A 17,448-nucleotide genomic window follows, 5' to 3' on the forward strand; every position below is an offset into this window, starting at 1 on the left:
GATGATCAATTGCACGGTTGAAACACCAAAGTACTTTCTAGTTAGCATTGATTTTGACAAAGTTTGTAATTTTGTTGAATTTATTTATGACAGAGGACACTGACATTGACCACCCAGATCATCCACAAAATTAAATTCTGCATTCGGGCTTAAAACATATATAAATATATAAAATAAAAAAAATAATCAAAAGCTATTGAAATAAGATGTAAGGAAGCCTGATAGAACCTACCATGCTATGGAATACACAAATGCAAGTCAATGCCTTATGGCGTCTTAGAAATAAGATAAACTACGGGGTATGTGTCTAAAACCCCATAATTAATCACTTTGGAAAAAGCGTCAAATGTCAAATCCAACCATAATGTGAAAACTGCCAGGGCCATTTTCGCACCGGCTATGCAAATACGGTCCGACCAATTTGTATTTGATTTCTATGAACAAAATTGAGTAAACGCCGTCATGGGAGGGAACTAGGGTTTAACCGATTTGATTTCAGATCGTTGAGGCAATCTCGAACGCGATGAACTTTCGATGCGCCTTATACGAACCTTCGGAAATGGCCACGGATGGGGACGTCGGGGGAAATTTCACAGGATTGCTGGGTGAGATGACGTCTGCAGTCGCGGATATCGCGCTGGGCGACCTTTACTACATCCCCTACGTGCTCGACTACATGGATTTAAGCGTCCCGTACTATACCCAGTGTCTTACCTTCCTGACGCCTGAGTCGTCAACGGACATTTCATGGAAGACACTCGTCTTGCCATTTTCGTGAGTTTTGTAGCTTTTTCGCGCCTATTGTGGCCACGCTCACACGCGATTTCTTTTATTACAAGGAACATAAAAATCAACACTGTATTCTCTCTAACGAACTAAAACGCACATTAAATAAGTAAGTTGATTATTTTAACACGCCATGGTAGTCACTTTCACACTTACACTTCGGACCACGTGCACCCCTGTGGTTACTGTAAGTCTGCCAAACCAATCCCAAATGCTCTCCAGTGGGCACGTTTTACATTGAATTCGTGTATGTTTACGGATCATGCAACCTCAGAGGATAACGAAAGCGAACGTGGACCGAGCAGATTGATACAACAATAATAATAAAAATAAATATACACACACACAAACTGAAATTCCAAAATTTTACTTATAGCATTATACTGCACAAAAGCAAAAATAAGCAACTCCTAAAACAAATATGAAAATCATAAAAAGCTTGTATTTATAACTAAAAGTTACAACAATCGAGACACTTTGTTAATTCATATTGTTTCCAATAACGGTTTATTTTTTTGCATTTTTGCGACAATAAGAAGTTTTTATAGAATGGATTACATCGTTTCCTTATAACGCGTTTCTCTCCAAAGGTTTTTTTAGAAGATGCTTTGCCCCTATACATATACAATTCATTTACTATATAGGTGGAAGTACCACTTGACTGTTCTTCCAATAAATAGTGCATATGAGATCATTTGATCAGAAAGGTCGATAAAAGCCTTTCCTTGAATCTAACCGCGACGACAAGTTTATTTACTTTTTGCCCCTTCTGAGTTTCTTGGACTATTGAGTCATCTTTTATCCTTCCTCTTTAGGTTCTGCTCTCATTTTGTTATGCTACCACTTCTCTCTTCAATTTTGCGTTGTCCGCATCTGGAGGATTTTCTTCCTATTAGCATGCAATTTTCCCACTTTTAGATAAAGACCCACTAATATACTATTATCCGTATACAGTGTTCTGCCACTAAGGATCCATCGGATACAGATATATCATCTGCTCTTTCTTTCTCAGTGTAAAAAATTATCTGGTTTGCAAGATTTGGACACGGAATGACGTCATCGTGAGATTTTTCTCTTCAATTTCATCTGCGGAAGATAGTCACGGTGGAATATGGAGTCTTTGGAAAAGCCTGTACCGTCAGTCTCGGGTAGATTTTCTTGTTCTTGAACCAATTCTGCATCTGTAAAACTTGTGCTAGGTGTATTTGATTTAAAGCGTTTATACTTTTATAAAAGAGACGATTTAAAAAACTTACTGATTTAACACTCAAGAAGTTAAATTTTAGTTTTAAATTAAGATTTTTATGACATAATTTCTCATTTAATAGTTTAATCTACTAAACACATTCCAATACACCATATGTCAAACCTGAAAGACTATTAAAAACCCAAAAGTAATAGTGTTTTGAATTTACGATATGTCCGTTCCAATATTCCAACTCTTTAAAAATTCATTTTTTCTCAATTTGTGATTGCGTGTATTTATTTAGCGGCGTTATGTGGGCTACAGTCCTGGTCTGTCTTCTGCTGATTAGCTACGTGTTCCACGCATTGGCCGGATTCCACGTGCATATAAACAAAGTTAAAGAGAAGTGCCGGAAAAACGGCAAAGTGCCAAACAACGTGAGAAAAACACCCATAAATTTTGCGCTGGAACCCCAGATATTTAAATTCGGCATCGATACCAAGTACACCCTTATGATGGTAGGTTTAAAATTAATTTTGCCACTTACGCAATTTACGACACTCTCTGATTATTTAACTTGTTTACTTAATTTTAAATGAAAATAAATAAGAACTAAAAGTTCAGATTTTCGCGAAATTATATATTTTGACATGACAATTGTTTCGACAACACTGTATCTTTATCAAATGTGATTTGATAAAGACACGGTGTTGTCGAAACAATTGTCATGTCAAAATATATAATTTCGTGAAAATCTGAACTTTTATTTCTTATTTATTTTGATAAATGGATTTTCATCAAGTAAAAGCCTCCTCAGTGTAATTTTAAATGCTTAGTTAAAAACATACTATAATAATTATAATTACAACACCTTAAAATTCTAACATATCAGCAACATAATCATTATCTTTAAATTAGTTATTATGCAAACTAGCAATACAATGTGTAATTATTTATTATATAACAGAAAATTTACGAGAGAAACAATGAAAAAAATTTTTAATTTTGCTAATTCCATAAGTTAACTGTGTAATTTACCTCAAACAGAGTATGATACTTATAATTGGTGTTCATACTCATAATTGGTGCAATAAAATCCCAACAACCGCATCTTAATTAACTAGAAAGCGCCTAGAAAGCAGAAATTCGCCTTCAAACGACAAGCAGAAATTGACCCTCCTATAGTTTTACAACTTCGGTTAACAACCCTCGGGTCCGACTTGGCTTTTGACTTGTCTTAAAACTCCTGGGATGGAACTGAAAGTCCCAGCAACTAACCAAATGCGCATTTTAAATTTGTCCTAATTTCAATTTTAATTGGTTGTTATGAAAGCTAATATGGCTTAAGAAAGTTCTCGGCAAATCGTTTAAGCAATGGATAACTAACAATGAATTTATATTCTCCGCCCCAAAAAATACCAAATACCTAAACTTGTGCCAATATTCCAAACTATTTACATATAATGGAGAAAAAGAAAAAAATAAAGCACACTTTCACGCCTTGATAACTGCATTAATTATTTTTAATCAACTGTTGAAATTATGCGAAAAAAACAGTCTACTTGTCCTTTGGACAACCGAGCTCATTTGTAGAATCTCTAACTATGTCAGTAGGGATCCCGCTACGCGAGAATTCAATAATTCAGTAGAATCTTCCTTAACGATCTTCTCGCCTCTCAAAAGCTCCGCACCCAGACAATATCAAGCAAGTAGTGACCATATTTGATAGGTTGAACCCAAATACCTGTGTGCTATCTATTTATGTAAAAATGTACAAAACAAATATTTACATTTTACGTTTTCTAACGATAACAGAAATAATTTATTCTTGTGCGTTGGACTTGTGTGCAAAGATTTTTTTAAAAATAAAGATGAGTTTTATAATTTTTTATAGTTATTAAGAAAATCTTAAACATCTTCCCTTTAATAAATTACAATTTCACAAATAAAGTGGAGAGGTCTATATAATAAGTAAGTCCATTACCTAAATGTTATTCAATTGCCATTCACCGATATCGCACAAAACAGTTATTGTGGAACTAAAGAAAACTCGATTCATTCGTTATCAGAGTTTTTATTAATGAGTGAGTAGAACAAAAATGAAAAGTACTTAAGCAGGTCGTGTGGCACTTTTTTATTTTGCAATGGCATAACTTTTTTAAGAGCTGATGTTTTCCGTGTCGATTTCCGAAACGTCACCACAGCCTACCTGGTTTATTTTAGAAATAATTTTTTTCTGTACTCTTATTATTAGTGATATGAATATCGCTTGGGCAGTGACGATAATTAATACCGTCATCACTTGGAAGTGCCTTAAATGAGTTTTTAGGAACAATACCAACCTGTCAAAGAGGAAAACGAGCCGGAAGGCTTGTATCAATTTTCGGAGCCGGTGAACAGCGTTCTGTACACCTACAGCATGCTGCTACTTGTGTCCCTGCCGAAATTGCCTACTGGCTGGTCGTTGCGAATGCTAACCGGTTGGTACTGGCTTTACTGCTTGCTCCTGGTGGTAGCCTATCGCGCCAGTATGACTGCAATCCTGTCTAGGCCGGCTCCACGGTAAGAAAGACAATTTTTATTGTCAAATGAATACCAGGTCGGAATCGAGTTATCAAATTTTGGTTGCAGAGATTGTGTTTCATATTTTAAAAATATTTTCACTGTCACAATCTAGCCAGATCTACTTGAAAGTCGAAAAAACTTTGAGATTTCAAATAATTTGTTCTGTTTTTGAATTTAAGGCAAAATTTAATTAAACAAATTAAAAATTTGAAGCACGCCTTACAAATGTATATAGGCCCCACTTTTAAAGATAACATTACGTTCTTTAAATAATAAATGAGGGCGGGATATGTTTTGTTTTTAAAAGACATACTTTATACTTGTTTAATCTGTTTATACTTTTGTCAACGGTTGCTTTTTAGTGTTACGATAGACACCCTTGATCAATTGACCACTAATAAGCTGAGGTACGGGTGCTGGAGTGAAATAAACCGAATTTTCTTTAAGTCGTCTTCTGATTCTGTACTGCGAGTTATAGGTGAACAGTTCGAGCTGGTGGCGAGTTCAGATGAAGCAGTAGACAAAGTGTCACATGGAAACTTTGCCTTCTACGAAAATATTTACTTTCTCAAGGAGGCTCTGGCCAAAAGACAACAAAGGTATGTACACTTTTATTTGTACTATGCGAATAAAACTAACATCTAATCAAAATATTGACTCCTTTTTTTGAAATAATTTAAGACAAAGGGAATTTTTTATATTATCCGGCAGATTATTACAAGTTTTATATACTTCACTCATGAGTATTTTTTGTCACGAACGAAGTGTATAGAGAAGCTTACGAAATTCAACTGAAAAAAGTTATAAATTGCGAGGTTTCTCACGATAACCGTCCGTTCAAGGTTTTCGAGGTTAAAAAATATTATAATTTCGAGGGTCATTCAGGATTCTCTATCTTTTAAAATATTTGAGCTCGTAGCGCTTCCGGTTGTAGAGAAAGTCACAACTAACTTCCTTATTTTAAATGGGAGACACGGTATATGATTCAATTTTTCGATTTGTTAGTTGGTTGTACGTGTCGTATCTGAGAAAACAAAGTTTTTCAGCTTTGAAAATGATGCAATTGATACATTTTGGACACCCTGTATGTTGTAAAGCAATTCTCAATATCAATTTTGAAATTACCGTTTTTTTGTTTCCATTTACCAACACAAAAGTTCACAAGAAAACAAAAAGGGGACATCCGGTATGTTATTCAATGTTTTGTGAGAAAAATCATAGTAGGTGTCGTATTTGAAAAAACAGAGTTGTGCAGCTATTAAAATCATGTAATTTGTTGATACATTTTAGATCACCTGTAAGCATAAAGCAATTCTCATTTCAATTTGGAAAGTATTGTTTTTACCAACACACAATTTTACTGCAAGGCGCCGTGTTAGAAATATGTTTATAATTATATTATTAATATAATAAATATCATTATAAATAGCTAAATGAAGCAAACTGATGCCTTTGAGCATTCTTTGGAAATCTACAATATATAATAGTGTTAAGCACACATACACAAAACAAAAAAATAACCGCACCCGCCTATGAAACACGTAGTCGAGTTGTTGACGTACATGTGAAATGACACTTCGGAATGCAGACCAAGTTCATTGAAAACTTCATAATATCGCGACATTTTTACTACCAGTCTTTATAATAGCAATATCCAAAAATACCTGTTCACTTTCCAAAAATCGCTTTTTTTTTCCGAAAAAATAAACCGAAGTAGACGTAGTACAAAACATTAGCTATATGGCTTTAGTGTTTATTCGTTGAAACGTTATTTAATTAAAAAAGGCATAACACCATATCGCCATTGTTAAATTAAACAAAAACTTGTTATTTTATTATTTACTTATCATTTATTATATATTTTTATGTTTAACGATATATTAGCAAGACCATTTAGATAAGGTTTAGGTGTGTTAGGTTTGCTTTTCCTTTGGGATACATAAAAATATTATTCTGCGTATGGTATCGGTAAAGAACCCCGACGATGTGCAGCACTGACAGCCTGTCGAGATATTAGCACCACATTAAAATGGAAATAATGCTATCTCCCTTGATTTTATATCCCTAGCACAAACTTCAAAATATTTTTAAATGAAAGAGAAGTAAAAAAAAAACTTGAATCTAAAAAACCAGAATTCCAATTTTTTGTAGCCTTGAAAACTTCTAACAAAAGTCAACCGGTCTTGGTCTAACATGCGCGTGCAGTGCAGTGACTTAAATGTACAAACTCTTTGCCACGCAGCATTGAAAAAGGTCTCTTGGAAAAGTATATCATAAATGGCTTTTTAATAAGCAAGACCAGAACAAAGAATTTTTTATGTTTTTATCTTGTGAACTTAAGAATTTAGTTGGTCTATATTGTTTATCTCTATATTCCTCAAAGTTCATCCAAAGTTTACAGAATATATTTGCCTCAGCCTTTTTGTTGTTATTAATTATATCTCTAAATAGTCGAGTCTAATGGTAGTTTTTTAAAAAAACTGAGTTTTAGTTAAATATTCCAAATGATATTGTGTTATAAGTTTGATTTCCTTGCCATACAAATCTGTAAATCTTGACATGAAATAATCGAAAGGAAAACTTTCAGAAGGATAGTCGAAAGGAATTGTTTTGAAATATTGTTTTCATATTTGCCCAACATTTTCGCCACACGCAATTGGCAACGACTCACCCGATGTAGATTGGGTATATGATTTTAAATGGCAGAAAAACAGATAAACCACTCTGGGTGACCTTTCCAGAAAACATTGATCCGAAGTTGATTGTCATCCAAAGATCCAGATGTAATACTTTTTGTAGTAGGAAAGAAGCTTGGCAATCGACAAATATAATACGAACGACATAGTTAGCACTCTATTATTGTCTTCTTTTTCTTCTACTATTTCTTGGAGATCTGTCGATCTGTTAATTCTGAAGCTGTCTCTGCATCTTTTCCTATGATGTGGATTACGAACTATCTTTCCACCTTTTAGGTGGTCTCCCGGGAGGTCTTGGGCTGGGCGGGTTGTTTTCCAGGACTATTCTGGGAAGTCTGTTGTCGTCCATCCGTCTTACATGGTTGTACCATTGCCTCTTACGTTGTCTTCCCCATCTCACAATATCTTGTATCCCGCACTGCTCTCTGACATCTGTGTTTCTTACTCTGTCTCTTCTTGTTTTCCCCACTATTGTTCTCAGTGTTTTCATCTCTGCTACCCTTAGCATTTGTTTCGTCTTGTTGGTGTCTTCGCGGACTTCCGTGCCGTACGTGTCTGATACAAGTCTTGTAGATTCTAATTTTGCTATCCTTGCGCATGTACGGATTGGACCAGACTATATCTCGTAGGCATCCTGATAGTGCGGATGCTTTGTTAATCTGGCTCCTTATGTCTTTAACTGGGTCGTGGGTGTTTGATATATCTATGCCCAAATATCTTAATTGCATCACTTGTTCTATGGGATTATCCTCCACCACGAGCTTACATCTGAGCCGATCCTTCGCGATTAAGATACATTTGGTCTTGCTGATAGAAATGTTCATATTGAGTTGGCGGCTTTCTAGGAAGAACTGGAATAGTTGTCTCTGTAGGTCGTTTTCTGATTCGGCGATAATTGCTGCATCATCGGTGTAGCACACCATTCCAACTCTTTTGTTGCCCAGTCTGTATCCGAGGTTGAGACCTGTCACTGTGTTTATACTTTTGTCCATGAGGAGACTAAACAAAAGGGGGCTTAGACTGTCACCCCGTCTGACTCCTCCCGGTGTTGGGATATTTTCAGTGAATTGATCTCCTACCTTGACCTTTGTTACGTTATTGTTATTTAGGTTGTGGATTACCTTCGTTATGTTTGCTGGTGCCTTATTTTCCATTATTAACTGTAAAACGTCTCACAATCGGACCCTATCAAATGCCTTTGTTAGGTCAATGAAGCAGATATACGCTGGCAAGTTGTACTCTGTGGCCTTTTATTTGTTTTATTATGAACATTGCGTCTGTTGTTGACCGTCCCTTTGTGAAGTCCTGTTGTTCTTCAGCATTCTTAATTTGTGCTTCCAGTTTGTCCTTCAGAATACTCGTGAAGAGTTTCATTGCCGTATTCAAGAAAGTTATTGCTCTATAGTTTTCTGGGCACGTTTTTAGTCCTTTATTGAATACAAGTATGGTAATGCTGTTATGCCATTCGTCTGGTGTTTCCGTTTTGTTTAAGATTTTGTCAAATAGTTGCGTTAGTTTCTTTGCCACTTCGCCCCTCCATAGTTTAAAAGCTGGTTGGGGATGCCGTCCGGTCCGGGCGATTTTCTGTTTTTCAATTTCTTTAGTTTTGCTTCCACCTCTTCAGCAGTGATCGTACCACTTATATCTGTTTCGTATTCGTTTATATTCTGCATTTTCCCAGCTACCCCTGTTCCGCAGCATCTTCCAAACTTTCCTTTAGGCGCCATACAGGTCGTGGTGCATGTGCTAGTAAAATTGGCCCAATGTTCTCTTTTGATTGATCTTATTCTTGCGTTTGCTCTGTTTCTTACTTGAACATATTCTGCGTGCGTTTCTTCCGACGGTGCACTTTTGTATGTTAAGTAACATTTCCTTTTTGATTCAGAGAGTTCTTTTACCTCTTGACAAAACCACGGTTCGGTGTGGTTTGTCGCGTTTACATTAATTCTACGCTTTCCAATCGCTTCCTCTGCTGCTTCTTTGATGCATTTCGCAATACTTTGCCAGCTCTCTTCTGCTCCCCATTCTGGAGTCAAATCTTTCTGTTTTAATTTGTTAGTAATCCTGCTCTTGTAGAGGAGTTTTGTGCTCTCCGTTGTTAGGGACTCTAAATTGTACTTTTCGATGTACTGTGGGGGTTTTCTCTTTTGTTGTGGACGTTTTAGTAGTATCTTGCCAAGAACCAGGTTGTGATCGGTCCCCACGTTAGCGGATATTAGGACTCTGACGTCGAATACTTGTGCTTTTGTTATTACTCGATTTGTGAGTATGAAGTCTATCATCGATCCCTGGCCTCGACTGTTATTGAAAGTGTATATGTGTTGGTCTTTATGTGAGAAGTACGTGTTGTTGATCCTCATTTCATTTCTAGCGCAGAAGTCTATCAGTGCTTCCCCGTTTTCATTGATTATGGCTTCATTATACTTTTGCTTTATACCTGGTATGATATCGTTCCCGATCCTTGCATTAAGATCTCCGAGTATGATAATTTCGTCTTTAGTATTTATGTTGTCCATGACGTTTTGTAGTTGCTGATAGAAGCTTGCTTTCGGTTTCTGCTGTGGGCTTAGATATGTCTGGTGCATACGTGCTTATCAAATGTGTCGTGGTCTTGATCATTTTTAGACAGATTTTCAATATTCTGTCGTTGATGTATTCAATGTCTTCGATGCTCTGTGTATACTTATCGTGCAGCAAAATTCAAACACCTGATTGCGCTATTTCTGATTTCGCTTTTCCACTGTATATTAGTATGAATTCTCCGTATTTTGATGTTCCCTGTCCCTTTTTCTTTGTCTCGGAGATCCCACAAATGTCAATATTATGCTTCTTCATTTCTATTATGATCTCTTGATCTCTTCTTTTCGACGACGTTGTGTTCCAGCAGGCGATTGCTGTGGTGTGGTGTTTAGGTTTTCTTTTGCCAATTCGTTCTCCAATTCGATTTTCCAATGTCCTAGCGTGTGTCGTCATCTGATAGTTTCGTCCAGTTTCCGAGGCTGTATCTTCAGTTCTGTGAGCTAATTGGTTCTTTTTACCCCAGGCAGCTAATCTCGCCTAGGAACTCAATCCACCCCTCATATGATCCAGATGGAGTTTCTATTATTGTAACACTGTATATTTGCGAACAATGAAATTTATATCTATCTAAAATGATACACATATCATTATATCCAATTTTAATTAATTCATTTTTGCGCGCACCCAACGGCACAAACTGATCGATAGAAGCCAACGTGTTCGGATTCCGATACTCGACAGCAATGATAGCAGTGGGGCAAAGGAAGTAGGTAGTCGCGGGCGTGGCCTCGAGTAGTATATTCTGTAATCTCTGGTTCAAGAAATATTTTTTCATACCTACCTAGAATGGTTACAAAAACATTTATATGAACAACCCGAATTTGCATTACCCCTTACATCCAGGTACCAAGAAGCAGTTCTCGGAAATAAAACCAACCAAAGTAGAAACGCCATCGATGATGTCATAAAATCTGTTAGAAACTTACATATAATGAGAAATTGTGTATTCAATCTGCCCGTATCGATAGGTCTGCAAAAAAACTCGCCGATTAAATTCCGTGTGGACAAACTCGTTAGGCGGGTCGTTGAGGCGGGGTTGATTGAAAAGTGGGTGATCGACGTTATGCAAGAGGTGATGAATGGGAACGTACAAGACGACGATATGAAAAACGCCAAAGCGCTGATGAATTTGAAAAAGTTTTCAGGGGCACTGGTCGTCCTTGGAGTAGGGTGCATTTTTAGTTCTTTCACTTTGCTTGCGGAATTGATCTACCACCGTTATGTCATAGAGAGAAATCCCCATTACAATAAGTATTCCAAAACAATTGTCGCAGTTAAAAAGGCACACTAATTATACGCACGGAATATAACGCATAACTTGTTAAATAAAGATATATATTTCATTGCGCTTCGTTATTATTATAATAATAATTATTATTATTATTATCATTATTATTAATATTATTATTTGTTTCGTTATTAAAATAGAAGCCATTTAACTCCTCACACTATGTATATATGGCGAGCTTTAACAGCTTTTAGAGCCGTATTCCGCATCCTAATGGGGGCTAAACACATGCAGGCAAGTCCGCGCGCAAGTGTGTCCAGGTAAGTCTGCGAGCACACACTATTCAGGTAATCCTCGAGGTTCACCAGTTGGTGGAGCCTGCTATTTTTCATTTTATGGATAGCTCTTGTCCACTTACAAAACAGGTAAAGACATAGGCCAACAGCAAGAGATTTTCATTTACTGAGCTGGTGTCAGGGTATCAATCGATTAGTCTATCCCCGTTGTCATTAGCTTCTTCTTCTCCATAGGGCCCTTCTATTGAATCATTCAATTTTCGTCCTGTACATGCATTGATATCTCCTAATTTCCTTGCGTGCATTTATTTATTCGAGAATTTGGCTCAAACTGCGCTCGTAGACCTCTTTTATTGCATTGGTTTCGTCATCTGTCAGAGCATATTATCTATAATTCGACATACATGATCCTTTTGTTGACTGACTCCCACCATTTATATATAAAATATTCTTTTTTGGTTATTTATTTATTGGTCAAGAAACACCAGCTTTAATCCTTTTGTTTTTCTCTATATCGCTGTATAAATGAATATAATTATCAAGTATCTCCTTGCCTATGGTCCTTATGAATGCAAAGATGTCCTTTTGGAGTTAGTTTACACTACCTAGTACTTCCTTTTTATTTTGTTTGCTTTTCAGTAATGTCCTTGATCCCTCCTGATTCCGAAGCATTCTCCTAGGATTTTTTGCAGTTAGATTTATTTACAGAAGACGGGTAGCAAACCCACAGCTCTAATCCTCCTCCTCTATTCGGGCTTGAGACCGGCTATGGTATCGTGGGGCGACTTTACTGCAGGCGAAGTTAACTACTCTTCCTCCTCTTCCTCCTCCTCCTCCTCCTCCAACACAACACAACAACACAACTGCACACTGCATCCGAGCCACTTCGGATATTTCCCGGATTTTACCGCACAGGTTTGGCAGCAGTCGGATGTTTTCGGAGATATTTCCCACGCCTTGAATTTTGACATTTATTAAACACTCGTGACTTAAATGCCGTTTACTGCACTTGTTGCATAATTAAGGAATGGTGGCAGGTTATGGTGGAAGAAACCGAGGCACACAAAACATTAACAATTAAGCTTAAGATTACAGTGGTTCCGATGGCGACCGCTTTGATATAATGTTTGGTTAATATAGTATTTGGTCTCCTGTAAGACCTCCTGAAACTCTACTATGTAAGGTTATGAAAACTGTTGGCAAGCAATAAATGACCAATGTTAATTTGAAATAAACCAGTTTAAAAAACGTAGTACAGACTGGTCGGATTGTTCGTCCGCAAATACTTTCTGGACAAATAAGATATAACGTTACATATAAAATATTTAAAATATTACTGCTTCTAGAGTTCGAATCACATAGCTGCTAATGTGACTATTCCTATTTCCTACTCTAAAATACCCAAATTAATACACTAATCAAGCGTATGCAAATTGTTACTTTGACATCAGATTAATTAACCACTAAATAATATTATTCACGAAATTCAATTTCGGTTGTGCTACAGGGAACGCAGTTGGAAAATTGGAACTAATATATTATACAACTTGTATCGCTGAAGATGGATGGATCAGAGGATATTTAAAATTGTATCCTTCTTCTTATGCTTGACACACCATGCTCCCTCAAATCACGTTCAATTCTTCCAAAAATTGTTTTATCGGGAATACTTCTTTGTGAATATTTTTTCTGATATTCTTTTTTTGTTAACGCGATACTTTTCTTGTTTTCAATATAACAATTATACAGATCCAATCTTTCATTTTTTGGGTTTTAATAGAAAAATCAGATTAATTATATCAAATAATAAATCAATGACAGAGAAGTCGTGTCAGAATGACATATGTAAATACATTACATTACGTTTATAAAGTGACGTTTCAGTGTTGCCCAATTGTCTATTTTCGACGCACATCATACTGCCATGGCGGGACGCGCGCTAATATTAAAATTTAACAACCTCAATATAGCATTATTAGAATAGAAATTTTCAAGTCCTTAGGAAACTATGTTTCCGGAATAGAAAACCTTAATTTTTAATTCCAATTCGAATAAAATAATAAATATAAAAAACACCCCCTCAGTTTCGTGTCCTATGGATCCGAGTCACTTCGGTCATTTCCGAGATTTTAGCGCACGGGTTTGGGACCAATCGGATGTCTTCCGAGATATTACCGCAAGGTTGGAACTTCGACGTTTGTCAATTTTGACGGTCATGTCAGTGAATGTATTCGGTATTTGTAACGGTCGTAGTCAAAGTATAATATGTTTATTAAACTTTTTAAGTCACTTGTTTATTTAAACACTCGCTCCGTTGCGCTCCCCTCGTGCCAAATAAATTCGTGATTCAAATGCTGTTTATCACACTTGTTGCATAACATACAAATTAGGTTTCTGATTCATTTTTCAAGTGATAGTGTAACATGACCCCGCAGTTTTTTCTCTTTTAACGCACAATAAAAGCATCGGAAGTTCAATTCAATTCAATTCAATTATGCGTTTCACAAAAAATGTTGGGCTAGACTGCTAGGATCATTCGCCCATTGCCGACTTCCGTCGAGGATCTTCGCTTTTGGTCATGGACCAACACGTACAAAGAAGACATATAACCAATATTTGCTCAACTAGCAAAAAACGATTCTGACCGATACCAAAAAAAATCTGCTTCCCCCCGCTTCCACCACGGACCATCCGGGCCCATCCGGCCACCATTCCGGCGTGAACAGGGAAAAACGACGGGGCCGACGACGATTATCACTTTAAAACATGCACTGAACACTAAAAACACTAAGTCCACACAGTGGAAACCGATATCAAACTTTTGAGGACGAATACAAGGGATTCTGTCGGGAGCGAACGGAGGTTAAACCGCCGCGTGCAATGCTCCACCACAGAATCCAGCATCGGAAGTCGAAATCTTGGATTCGGTTTTACTTCTAGTGGCCAACTATAATACGTCACTCGGCCAGCTTAAGTGAAAATTTTGATGATTGCTAACCAACAGAGTACAATCCTTGTGAGGGACGACAATGGGCCAATGATCCTTATAGGATTGCCCAACTTTTATTTCTGATTCATCTATTATTTGTTTGTTTCATTCTTGTCAAATTGAATCGTTAAGTTAGAATAAATTGGGGAATTTTATTAATTAAGCATTGAAATGGGTCGTAGAAAATCTAAAAGGAAGCCGGCTCCTAAGAGAAAAGCAATCGAACCTTTAGATACTCAATTTAATTGTCCATTTTGTAACCACGAAAAAAGTTGTGATGTAAAAATGTAAGTGTTCACCGCATTCCTTCCTTATTTTGTCTTTAATAAATTTTTTAAGCAATCAATTTACAGTTTCTATATGCCAAAACCTGAAATAATTTTACGTGTATCAGAAGATTAGTTAATATAAAATTTTATTTTTAAACAGGGATAAAGGGAGAAGTACTGCTAAAATAACATGCCGAGTGTGTTTTGAAGATTTCCAGACGACTATAAACTTTTTGTCTGAACCTGTTGATGTATACAATGACTGGATAGATGCATGTGAGCAAGCTAATTAAGTTTTCCCTTTACATATACACTGTACATATTATAGCTTATTAAATTTTGTGTACATAGGCAAGAGAAATTTAATGCCCATTTTATTCACTGAGATATGTTTATGTTCTAAAATTATGCTATTAGGAATATTACTAGTTAGTCCACTCAACCTGTACTGATTTTATATTATGCAAAATATTAACATTTTTACATAGGTATATAGATTTGTCCAAAAACTTTTTAGTAAGTTTTTTACCTGTTTTTTTTTTCTATAAATTTTTTAAATAAAGTAGATATCACACTTGCAACTTACAATTATTTATTAGAAAAAATATCATGCCTATATCAACTACAACAATACCAATATCTTCTTTTATTAACTAACCCACTCAAAGTTAAATTGAAACTGAAACCCAAAAGTGATAAATTGTGTTTAACCCAGCTAGTCAAAAGTACAACAAAGATATATTCACAAACTTATTAAAAACAACTCAGCTAGAAAAGGAACCTGCCGTTCTTGAATGTGACAATGTAGTGCCTTGTGTTCGCCTCTCTACACCTTTCTTACTCTGCAATAGAAAATTATATTATCAATTTGGATTTAAAATCTAAAAAAAGAACCTACATTTATTATTCTATAAATTTGATCTAATGCATGTGGCAAAATGGGTCTAATAGAATTGATTTCCATAATTGTAATATTATCTACTGCTGCATACATAGTGGTTTTCTTGATCAAGCTATCTACAGACGACCTCAGTTTTGAAGTTCGAATATCCCATATATCTTTGATCATTGTCCGAACTTCATCGGCTTTGGGAATATCGTCCGATGCACATCCCAATATCAACTTGGCTTCAACTATGTAATTTTCTGGCATACTCGTAAATGTTCTATTGCAAGAGAGTAATAGAAACTTTTAAGTATAAAACTGAATACAAAAACCCACCTTGATTCTTTTTCATCATTTTTAATTCGTTCCAATTCTTCTAACCTCATCCAATCTGGTGACTGAATTTTGCACTGCTGTTGCCTTTTTAAATTAACCGCCAACCACAAAGGCACCGTCGTCGGAATGCCGGCTCTGAAAGGACCCACATCACCGGAAATTAAATGGATGGTAGCGCTGTTAAACGACGGCACTATAGATATTTGCGACTTTTCTCCAAAAAACTCAACTTCGTCGGGATCCATTTCGTTAAGCAAGAAAACATTCATATAACCTATTTTTAAACACAACAAAGCACGGACCATAAATGTATCTAGTGTTGGAATTGTTTGAACATATACTAATCCATAAATCAAATTGAAATATCTGGAGATCCTAAGGATTCTTCGTATTTGAATGAAAATGTGTTTTTGTCTGGCAATAACTTAATTGTAATCCCAAATACAGAATGTTGGAATTATGTTTCGTCGAGTAATTCAAATGATTACATTGTCTTTATCGGTTCGTACATATATTTTCGTAGATCCATTACCTTGATTTTCCGCATCCGCGTGCCTCTACATTTCACCTTCTGAGCAACACATTTCGCCATTTTTTTTCTAAACAGCGATTTCCACACATTTAACTTGTACGAGAACATTTAAGGAGATAATGATCCAAACGTATTGATGATCTGTTCGCGGCCATATTGGTTGTTGAATGCCGGAAGGTCATTGGTTAAAAAGTAAGTTCCTGAATTATTGGCATGGGCAGGGCCTCTAGAACTCTAGTAGCTATGGTTACCTATAGCTGAAAGTTGGAATTAATAATTATTTCAATTCGGTTCATGGATACTCTCAACTGTATTCTCTGCTTATTTTTTCAAACTATTTCTATGCTTTGTGCAGTTAAAATACCTATTTGCCCAATATTTTAGAATATTCGTTATTTAGGCTTCATTATACGCCGGCACAGGATTCTGTGGTGGAGCATTGCATGCGGGCCTTTAACCTCCGTTCGCTCCCGACAGAATCCCTTGTATTCGTCCCCAAAAGTTTGATATCGGTTTCCACTGTGTGGATTTAGTGTTTTGAGTGTTCAGTGTATATTTTAAGGTGACAATCGTCGTCGGCCCCGTCGTTTTTCCCTGTTCACGGCGGTATGGAGGTTGGACGGTCCGGGGCGGAAGCGGGGGGAAGCCGATTTTTTTTTGGTATCGGTCAAAATCGTTTTTTGCTAGCTGAGAAAATTTTGGTTATATTTCTTCTTTGTACGTGTTGGTCATTTACCAAAAGCGAAAATCCTGGACGGTAGTCGGCAATGGGCAAATGATCCTAGCAGTCGCGCCCAACAGTTTGGAAAAGCAGAATAGAATTGAACGCCAGTACATAGCGTAAAAAACTATTACACTGTTTGCCGTGGCTTTCCGCGAAAAGCCGAACTATAGTCATTTAGAATATTAATATCTTTACATATCTATACAATATATCACATTGATAGAAACGTTTGTCTCCGATCATTAAAGGTCAGTGAGAAACAACAAATGCCTTACACCGCAAAACAGTGCAACTCTCAATGTCATAAAAGCTATAGATGCATTAATAAGTAATGATGTTTTATTTACCTGTAAAATGCTTACCAACTTATTTATT

General features: G+C 36.4%; 3 protein-coding genes across 9 annotated transcripts in view; 2 read left to right on the forward strand and 1 right to left on the reverse strand.

Annotated features, from left to right (window-relative positions):
* LOC132704046 (uncharacterized) overlaps nt 1-12,077 on the forward strand; it is a 66,309-nt gene extending 54,232 nt beyond the window's left edge. For 5 of the 6 annotated variants that reach the window (XM_060673685.1, XM_060673686.1, XM_060673683.1 and 2 more), the window contains 5 exons: nt 500-774; nt 2,277-2,490; nt 4,302-4,534; nt 4,900-5,136; nt 10,657-12,077. In XM_060673685.1, the coding sequence (XP_060529668.1) occupies nt 500-774; nt 2,277-2,490; nt 4,302-4,534; nt 4,900-5,136; nt 10,657-11,104 (1,407 nt within the window). In that variant the 3' untranslated portion in view covers nt 11,105-12,077. Of the gene's footprint in view, nt 1-499; nt 775-2,276; nt 2,491-4,301; nt 4,535-4,899; nt 5,137-10,656 lie in introns of those variants that run through there. The other variant, XM_060673688.1, reaches the window with a different exon arrangement.
* A 2,344-nt stretch (nt 12,078-14,421) lies between these two features.
* On the forward strand, nt 14,422-15,171 carry LOC132703299 (transcription elongation factor 1 homolog). Its single transcript, XM_060672461.1, has 2 exons — nt 14,422-14,613; nt 14,756-15,171. The coding sequence occupies exons 1-2, from the start codon at nt 14,498-14,500 to the stop codon at nt 14,886-14,888; spliced, it is 249 nt and encodes an 82-aa protein (XP_060528444.1). The 5' UTR covers nt 14,422-14,497; the 3' UTR covers nt 14,889-15,171.
* A 4-nt stretch (nt 15,172-15,175) lies between these two features.
* LOC132703298 (probable DNA replication complex GINS protein PSF2) lies at nt 15,176-16,638 on the reverse strand. 2 transcript variants are annotated; one of them, XM_060672460.1, is made up of 3 exons: nt 15,818-16,638; nt 15,588-15,761; nt 15,176-15,437 (listed from the first exon to the last, which is right to left on the reverse strand). In XM_060672460.1, exons 1-3 carry the CDS (start codon nt 16,120-16,122, stop codon nt 15,422-15,424), a joined length of 495 nt encoding a protein of 164 aa, XP_060528443.1. In that variant the 5' UTR covers nt 16,123-16,638; the 3' UTR covers nt 15,176-15,421. The 2 variants fall into 2 exon arrangements, with proteins under 2 accessions (XP_060528443.1, XP_060528442.1); XM_060672459.1 differs by having other exon boundaries at nt 15,494-15,761; nt 15,818-16,635.
* Nucleotides 16,639-17,448: the final 810 nt, after the last annotated feature.

The sequence above is a fragment of the Cylas formicarius genome, unplaced genomic scaffold (assembly GCF_029955315.1).
Source record: "Cylas formicarius isolate icCylForm1 unplaced genomic scaffold, icCylForm1.1 PGA_scaffold_6__28_contigs__length_40554024, whole genome shotgun sequence".
Lineage (NCBI taxonomy): Eukaryota > Metazoa > Arthropoda > Insecta > Coleoptera > Brentidae > Cylas > Cylas formicarius.